This window comes from Acanthisitta chloris, unplaced genomic scaffold (assembly GCF_000695815.1).
Source record: "Acanthisitta chloris isolate BGI_N310 unplaced genomic scaffold, ASM69581v1 scaffold84, whole genome shotgun sequence".
Lineage (NCBI taxonomy): Eukaryota > Metazoa > Chordata > Aves > Passeriformes > Acanthisittidae > Acanthisitta > Acanthisitta chloris.
In genome coordinates this window covers 25238-34059 of record NW_008670815.1, presented here as the reverse complement: position 1 = coordinate 34059, position 8822 = coordinate 25238, and the positions used below count along the sequence as shown (strand labels likewise).

The window sequence follows — 8822 nt, the reverse complement described above, 5'->3', positions numbered from 1 at the left end:
GAGTGGGAGTCTGGGGAGGAGCAGTGTGCTGTGCTGGTCCCAGGTGGGATGGGAAGAGCTGGATGCAGGGAATGGAGCATGTGTGCTGGAAACACGCAGAGCAGTGATCTAAGGGCTGAGATGAGCCCAATTTATCAGCCTGCTAGCTTGGGGGCCTGACTGTATTAATGCCAAAGGGACAAGAAAACCCATCCATTTTTATCTAACAACCTTGTTTTCTCCTTTTCAGACAAACCTGACTGAGCTGAGGTCCTTTGGGTCACCTCCTCCTGCCGTCAGCAACGTCACCGCAGCCGTCATGGTGCTGACGGCCCCAGGAGGGAAGATCCCCAAGGACAGGAGCTGGAAAGCAGCAAAAGTCGCCATGGCCAGGGTGGATGCCTTCCTGGACTCCTTGGTCAAGTTCAACAAGGAGAACATCCATGAGAACTGCCTCAAAGCCCTTCAGCCCTACCTGGAAGACCCCAAGTTCAAGCCTGAGTTGGTGGCCACCAAGTCGTACGCGGCCGCAGGGCTGTGCTCCTGGGTGCTGAACATTGTGCGCTTCCACCAGGTGTACTGCGAGGTGGAGCCCAAGCGACAGGCCCTGAGCAGGGCCAACGCCGAGCTGGCAGCTGCCCAGGACAAGCTGGCCAGCATCAAGGCCAAAATTGCTGTGAGTGCCCTGTGGTGGGACCTGTCAGGCTAGACGGTGCCTGGGGAGAAATCCTCTGCTTGAGGGAAAGCTTCTCTGCACTGCTGTTTTTAAGGGCAGGGTAGGAATCCAAAGGTTTGGGGCTGTAGGGATTTCTGTCCTTTCTATTGCACTTCCAGCTTGGAAATCCAACTCTGTCCCGGGTTTGTTCCCACAGTGTGGGCAGCAGGTATGGGGGGATTCTGCCACTCTACTCTGCCCTTGGGAGACCCTCAGGCCCCAGCACAGGAAGGGCATGGACCTGCTGGAATGAGCCCATGGAGATGCTCCAAGGTGCTCCACACCCCTGCTCTGGATCTGGCTGGGAGAGTTGTGGCTGTTCAGCCTGGGGAAGAGAAGGCTCCGGGGAGACCTCAGAGCCCCTGCCAGTGACTCAAGTCATACATGATACATTTGTAATGATTATTGAAGGGAAAACTTCAGGAATTAGCCAAAAATATCTATGTGTGTCAGGCAGGCAGAGGAGTGGAGAGGAGATGCTGTTTTGCCAGAATTTTTTTCTCTTTTAATGCACAAAAGGAAAAATGGTTGGATGCCCCATCCCTGGAAGTGTTCAAAATACCAGGTTGGATGGGGCTTGGAACAACCTGGGCTAGTGGAAGTTGTCCCTGCCCATGTCAGGGGTTGGAATGAGCTTTGCTTTAAGTTCCCTCCAACCCAAACCATCCTGTGATTCTATGATTCTGTGATGGGATATTGCTGCATTGTTCTCCTCCAGCCTTCCCTGCACCTGAAGAGGAAAGCTAATTATTAATTCTTATTATTCCCACCTAGTTTTTGAAAAGCAATTTGCCTGTGCTCATGGGTCCTTGGGGAACTCGTGATCTCAAAGCAGTCTGTGCCCAGCGTGCCACACAGGGCAGGGCAGAGGCACTGGGGGCTCCGAGCTGGCCCAGCTCTGTGCTCAGTCCCTGGGGACATGCAGGTTTTGCAGGCTGACAACTGCTCTAGCAGGAGCTCGTTTGTCACAGCACAGCTTCCTGGCAGCACAGCTTGCACATTGTTTGGATTTTTGCTGCTTAAAAACCAATATAAATTGAAACAATCTCCAAATAGAGGAAATTACAGCGTGACTACAAGTGCATTTCCACAGGGCAGAGCTGCAGGTCTTCAGTGCTTCCTTCCTAAGGGTAGAGTGTGGAACAGCCAGGAGCACCCCACCAGCTCCCATCCCTGGGTGCTCTCCAGGTCCCCCCTGGCTGGCATGAGGGTGCTCTGGCTGTGGGACATTCCTTGGGAGTGGGATCCCCTCCCTGGCCAGGCTGTGGGACCCATGAGAGGCTAAGGGACACTCGTGAGGTGCAGCAGGTGCCTCTGCTCCCCTCACCTGAGTGCTCACCCCTTCCACCAGCACAACTCCCTGTTAGAAGACACATCTCTCCTTTGATGTTTCCAAGGCCTTATTATCCTTAAAATGCTTACTACACTTTTTAACTCCAAATACAAAAACTCTGTGCTGAGCCCTCTGGTCATCCCTTCCTGCTGCAGATCAAAGGAGCACCTGAAGCAGGCATGGATTTAGAGGGATTTAGTGTCTAATTCTCCCACCTCAGATGTGCAATACAGTGCTGGGGAACTTTTTTCATCCCTTTATGCTGCTCTTTTCCAAAGCTTTTAATGCCTGAGCTTTTCTTTTCCCCTCTTTTTTTCAAAGGAGTGGGATTTTGTTGAAGCAAATGGCAATCTTTGGGGAGATTACTGGCACTCCTCTGGCATGCACTTACAAAACTGCCTGGTTTAGGTGCATTTCCCCCTCTGCAGATGGGTAATGATGCACAGCTCAGCGTGGGATGGATGTGGAGGTATATCCTTGCTTATCATGCTGGGCTATCTTGGACAGCTTCACTGATGTGTGGCTGATTCATACCTGCTCACAGCTGGGCCTCAAGCTGTCACACACCATTTTTAGTCATAAATGAGACTATTCTGATCGTCTGAAACACTTAATTACCTTTTCCTTTCCTTTGCCTGCCTGGGTATAAGGTGCTGTGGACCTGGAGTGGGAGAGGTAGAAGCACGAGGTGTGTCTGTGTGGAGTGTGCCTGGTGGGGCCCTGCAGGTCTGCTCTGTTCTTCACACCAGATACATGCACATATGCTATAGATGCTCAGTCACCAGTGACTTGTAAGGTGGGATTTGGTGTATATGAGCCTTTGTAGGCACATCCATCCATAGGCACCCGGGATCAGAAAGTTAATGTGTTGTTGATTCCAGGGAAGGCCAAGGAGAGGCAGCTCTGTGTTCACTGGTAGCCAGGAGAGCTGCAGACATCCCTAATATCATCCTTTTTCATTTCCAGGTTTGTTTCTAGCATGTAACACAATGTTCAAGTGATGTACAAGCAGTTTAGCCTTGAGCAGTCTGCATTGGGTTCAGATAAAATCAATTATTACTTCTCCTATCAGAAGTGAAACGATCCAAGTGCTTGTGGGAGCTGCTGATTTGGTTTAGAGCAGAGTGTGAGCAGCTCTGTCCAAGCAAAGGGCTCTTCAGCTTCTTCTCCAGGTGGTTTGGCCTCTCTCTGTCCCATCCCAGCCCTGAAGTGACCTGCGTGGGAGATGGGCCCACCTTGCTGGGGGTGCTGGTACAAACTCGGGAGACTTTTGGAGCAGAACAAGTTTATTGACGTGTTATATTCCTTTCTGAAACAGTGTGAAGGTACAGCTTTGAGGTGGTTCAGCCATGCCTCCAGCTGCTCCTGGAGCCCCTTGGGGATTTGAGCACAGCTTGGGGAATCAGCAGAGCCTCAAGGACTGGTCTGAAACCAAGGAGCAGCAGCATCAGGAAATACTGAATTGGGTTTCCTTTGGGGTTCCTCAGCTGCCTCCTCATTGCTCAGCTGTGGCACCTGTCACTGGGGCTTACCCACAGGGATCTCCGTGCCCAGTTTGAATTCATACCAGGGCAGAGCCCCAAATAAACCAGTTGTACATGTCCTGTGCCTCTGCCCTGTGCCAAGGAGGTGAATTACAGGCAGTAATACAGCTCAGCCCAGTGCTGCTCCGTGCTGGCTCCTGGGGCTGTGCAGGGGCTGTGCTCTGGGCAGGTGAGCTGGGCTGAGGCTTGGCCACCCCTGCCACAGGCTGAGTCAGTTCTGGAGGGGGTTTGCCTTAGGGTCATCGAATCCCAGAATGGTTTGGGTCAGAAGGACCTTAAGCTCATCTCATTCCACCCCTGCCCTCGGCAGGATCACCTCCCACCAGCTCCAAGCCCCATCCAAACTGGCCTGGAACACTCCCAGGGATGGAGCAGCCACAGCTGCTCTGGGCAACCTGTGCCAGTGCCTCAGCACCTCACAGGGAACAATTCCTTCCCAAATCCCATGTACCCCTGCCCTCTGGGTCCTGTGTCCCTCCAGGCCCTTGTCCCAAGTCCCTCTGCAGCTCTCCTGGAGCCCCTTTAGGCCCTGGAAGGAGCCTTCTCTCCTCCAGAGTAAAACACCCCAGCTCTCCCAGCCTGGCTTCATGGCATCTCTGCCCTCAGAGCACCTCTGTGCCCTCCTCTGCACTCCAGCAGCTCCACACTTTTTCTTGTGCTGTTATAACTATGCTGTGACTTTCTCCATCTTTCAGCGCCTCAATGAGAACCTGGGGAAGCTGACAGCCAAGTTTGAGAAGGCCACTTCAGACAAACTCAAGTGTCAGCAAGAAGCTGAAGCTACAGCGTGTACCATCGCTCTTGCAAACCGCCTGGTGAGTGGCACAGATGCAGCTCTGATGGCAGGAGAGGGAGGAACCAGGTGCTGAGATGTGCACACAGTATGTTACATCCTCTCATTTCTTTTGGAGTACATTTCCTGCACTGCAGCAAGTTTCAGGAATGATAATGCTTTCTCATACATCAGGGCAGCTCTGCTCCTGTTTAAAGGGATTTACTCTGCTCTCTTCACATCTCTCAGCTCCTTTGTGTGGTGTAAATGTGTGATCACCAATGGGCCTAAACTATATGACCTAAAAATTGTATTGCAAAACCAAAGGTGGGAACATGCCTGGAGTTTTGCAGGTTTTGAAATGAGAAAATTTGGACTGAAAGCTCTCTAAAAACAGCACCTGTCCCTGCACCACTGTGGGGTCTGCAGTCCCAGTCCTCTGCATGTCAAGGCTGAAGAGACATAAGAGACTGAGAGGCAATATCTGCTGTTCTCACTACCCCTTAGCTGGAGCCTCAGCTCCCACCCAGTGCTGCAAACGCCCTTAATGCTTTGTGTTTTGGCTTCTGCACTGGCTGTTAGCTTGGAGGCAGTTCCTCCTCCAAGCAAGGACTTGGGGCTGCAGGCCTGGTGTGTGCTGAGCTGTGCCCTGGCAGGGGAGGGGATGGAACTGGTTCCAGCAGCTGGTTCTGCTGTCCCAGGCAGCACTGGCATTGCCTCGGTGAGAGCCCCCAGAGGTTTTCCTGTGAGGGTGGTGAGAGGTTGCCCAGGGAAACTGTGGCTGCCCCATGTGTGGGGGTGTTCCAGGCCAGGCTGGATGAGGCTTGGAGCCACCTGGGCTAGTAGAAGGTGTCCATGGAAGCAGTGTGGAGTGAGATGAGCTTCACCCAAACCATCCATGTTTCTGTGATTCTATGACACCACATTCCAGGCCACACTGGTTCCATCTCTTCCCCAGCCTGGGAACAGCTTCCAACCTAAACGATTCTATAACTCTAAGCTGTCAAAAATCCATCCTTTTTGCAGAGTATGCAGGGAACCATTTGCATCCCAACTTCCCACTGTGCACTGCACACTGTCCTGTGCCATCCTGGCTCGGATCTAGGAATAGCTGCTGACAGGCCTCACTCTGATGTGCAGTTTGCATTCAGGCTGTGCCACCTGTGTGTCTGTGGCCAGAAATAAGTTTGAAATGAGCCCATTTGAGGCTGTATCAAGGGTATAACTAAGTGAATACAGAGTGATGCTTTGGATTGACAATGGAACCTGAGGGATATAGGCAAACCCAACTCTTACGGTGCCAGATTGGCATCTCAGCAACTCCAGATGACCTAAGGGAGATGCTCCAGGACATGAGCAGCAGAAGGGGAGGCTGGTTGGTGGGAGGTGTCTGGGACTGAGGCTGTGCTAATGTGGCAGAGAAAATGCAGTGCTGACAAATGCAAAGCGATGTGAGCAGGGAAAACAAACGGTAATCATGCAGTTACATGGATGAGCCTAATTGCACTATTATCCCTCACAGAAGAGCTCTTGGATTCGTTGCAGAGAGTTCTCAGGAACAGCAATGTGGCACTTGAGGAGGAGAGACAAATTGGCTATTAGTACTTGGTAGAAAAACTCAGCAGAAGTTTAACATCACTGTATCAGGTTGTCAGTGCCTCCATCCCATAGCTGTCACCCAGCTCAGGGGGCTGTAGGCAACCAGAAAACCACAACAAATATATAACCACTTCCATATGTGAACACAGGAACTAGATTAGACTCTTCAGTTTGGAAAAGAGACAGTGCAGTGGGGGTGGATGTGGCAGGAGCCTCTGAAATCATGACTGGTGTGCAGAAGGTGACTGGGGTATGGTTGTCCACTGTCCCTCATCAGCACAGAGCTGAAGGAATTCAGATGAGATGGGTTTTAACTTGCTCCTTGCTAGACAAAAAGAATTCCAATGACTTCTAGGATCTGAGGTGGAAGGCACCTGGGATGTGCTGAAGATACTGAAAACAGCCCTAAGAAAGGCAGATGTGGTCCTCATCCTATCACCAGCAGCTTTCTAGCAAGGCTGAGGAGACATCAGCATGGGCTGAGATCCTCCAAAGGCACTGGGGAACCTCTGCAGCAATGTGAGGTGGTGCTGGTTCCTGGTCACGAGAGAGCAGCTCAGCTGGGGCAGGTTTAGGGACAGCTCTGAGGCTGATGGGCCAAAGAAAACTCCTCTTGGGAGGAGCAGAAACTGCACAGAGGCAGCTTTCCCTGCTTCAAAGGGGCAGTTTTAGCAAGACAGAAAGGCCAACAGAGATGTTACTGCAGGTGTGTGTTAGTTCATGTGTTCATCCGACTGCCCAGAGAAGCTGTGGCTGCTCCATCCCTGGGAGTGTTCCAGGTCAGGTTGGATGGGGCTTGGAGCAACCTGGGCTGGGGGAAGGTGTTGCTGCCCATGGCAGGGGTGGAAGGAGATGATCTTCAAGGTCCTTTCAATCCAAATCAGCCTGGGATGGTGTGACATGATTTCACAGTAGTGACACAGGCTGTCTGTAAAGAACTGTAAAAATTATCCCAGGTGATGGATGAATGAAACACCATAGCAATATCCACCCCAGGCAGATAAATATAATGTAATATACATTGGAAAAATCAGATCTTACTTGACATGCCCTTTAAGTAGTGCTTGAGCTGGTTGTTATCACTCTGGAATGAAAGGATGGAGTTCTGTAAGTAAAAAACCCTCACCAAACTCCATCTGAAACTGGATGTGAGGGTTTATTATGGAGAGAACAAACCAGAGAACAATCCCCATGCCTCAGTATGAATACATCCTAAATAAATCTTGAGTGTGCAGCATTGGCACCACTCCCTCTGCTGCACCTCAAAGGCTGGGGGAGAATGGGAGATGGTGCAGAGAGGGCAACAACAAAAAGAAACTGGATAATAAAGATTGCATCATTCAGCACAGATAAAGATTGCACGGAGAATCAAAAGGCTCCTTCTGTGTGAGAAATTATTGAAGAGGCTAAAGCTCCTCAACCTCAAAAGGAGAGAGCAGAGGGGTATTGAGGGCTTGAAATCCTGAGTGGTGCAGAGAAACTGGCACCAGCAGGATTGTTCCCTGCTTTTCCACAGGTTTTAGCAATGGAACAGTTCAGGCAGCAAATCAAAGGCTGTGCTTTGGTACAGGAAGCACAGCTGAACTCTCTGTCTCCTGCCACAGGATGCTGTATGTGCCACGAGTATGGTTGGTATCCACTGTAGCATAGGCTGTCGTGGAGGGGAAAATCATCTGTTCAGCACAGAGACACAAACTCTGGGGCAGAAGGGCCTTAGACCTGCAGCTGTGGGAGCTGGAAGGGGTGTCGGAGCTGTTTCCAGGTACTCATGTGTGCAGTCTGTCCAGGCTAAGGGCTGTGCCCAGCAGATGAGGAGCTGTAGGAGGCGACCCATGGGTCAGCCCTGCAGAGCTGTTCCTGAGGGGAACTAGATCAGCTCCTTGGCTTAGGCAAGCAGAGCACATCCCTTAGGAAATCCTGTGTGTTTCTCCAAGGATCAGGAGGCACATGAGGGTGAGAGGAGAGCTGGTTGAGCTGGAGTGGCTGCAGGAGAACCAGTGGCATGAACTGGCCAGGAGTCAGCTTGTGTTGGGATGTGAAGGTGGTTCTGACCCTCAGGAGGCAGCAAGACTCTGCTGGATTTGACTTGGTCAGATTGGACTTGTGACTGTGGAATTCAGTGCCTTCCCATCCTGGGGATCTGTGTCTGCACAGCAGCTTAAGATGGAAAAATAACCCAGTTCAGGGGGATGAGTTATCACAGAGTTGTGTTCAAGCTGGGTCTGCTTGACGTTGAACCTGGAAGCAGAGGACACATCCGTCATGTTTGCACCACTCCTTGCCCTGGGAGGTTTGCAAAAGAGAAGATTATAGAGGAGTTTATAGTAAAAATGAGAAATATGAGAATTAATAACCGTGAGCTCATGTGAACTGTGGGCTGAGGAAGAAAAATAGGAAGTGCTGTGTTCCCTGGGAGCAGAGAGGAGCTGTATGTGTGCACGGGTGTTTCCAGAGCTCCTGCACAACAGCAGAGTGATCAAGAATTGAACCATAAGCTCTGGAGTTCTCTACCTCAAATTCATGAGTTCAGCTTAAAATTGGTTTGGGACTTTCTGGCTTGTGAGCCTCAAGTTTGCATTCCATTCCTATTTCCAAAGGTAGCCCAAAAAGTGCTGATGGTCAAATCAATTGTGCATGTAGAGATACCTTATCTCACAGGGAGATGTAAAGCCCACCTGGGTGTTGAGTGCTCATGAAAAATGGCTTTGAAAGCATTTTCTAGACAGACCTTGAGGGAATTGTGATCCAAACAACATGTACCTGAGGTGCTAATGAATTGTGTGAAAGAGCTGAAGGCTATGGAGAGCTGTGTGTGAGAGAGGGTGTGAGGAGGTGGGAACAGTGGCATTTAAGCAGTGAAGAGCTGATGAGCTGCCTCAG

General features: G+C 50.9%; 1 protein-coding gene across 1 annotated transcript in view; it reads left to right on the top strand.

Moving 5' to 3' along the window:
- LOC103801403 (dynein heavy chain 9, axonemal-like) overlaps nucleotides 1–8822 on the top strand; it is a gene marked incomplete at both ends in the record, with an annotated part of 73826 nt that overhangs the window by 49403 nt on the left and 15601 nt on the right. Inside the window, 2 exons of the mRNA XM_009073816.1 lie at nucleotides 230–655; nucleotides 4267–4386. Of these exons, the coding sequence (XP_009072064.1) occupies nucleotides 230–655; nucleotides 4267–4386 (546 nt within the window). The remainder of the gene's footprint in view (nucleotides 1–229; nucleotides 656–4266; nucleotides 4387–8822) is intronic.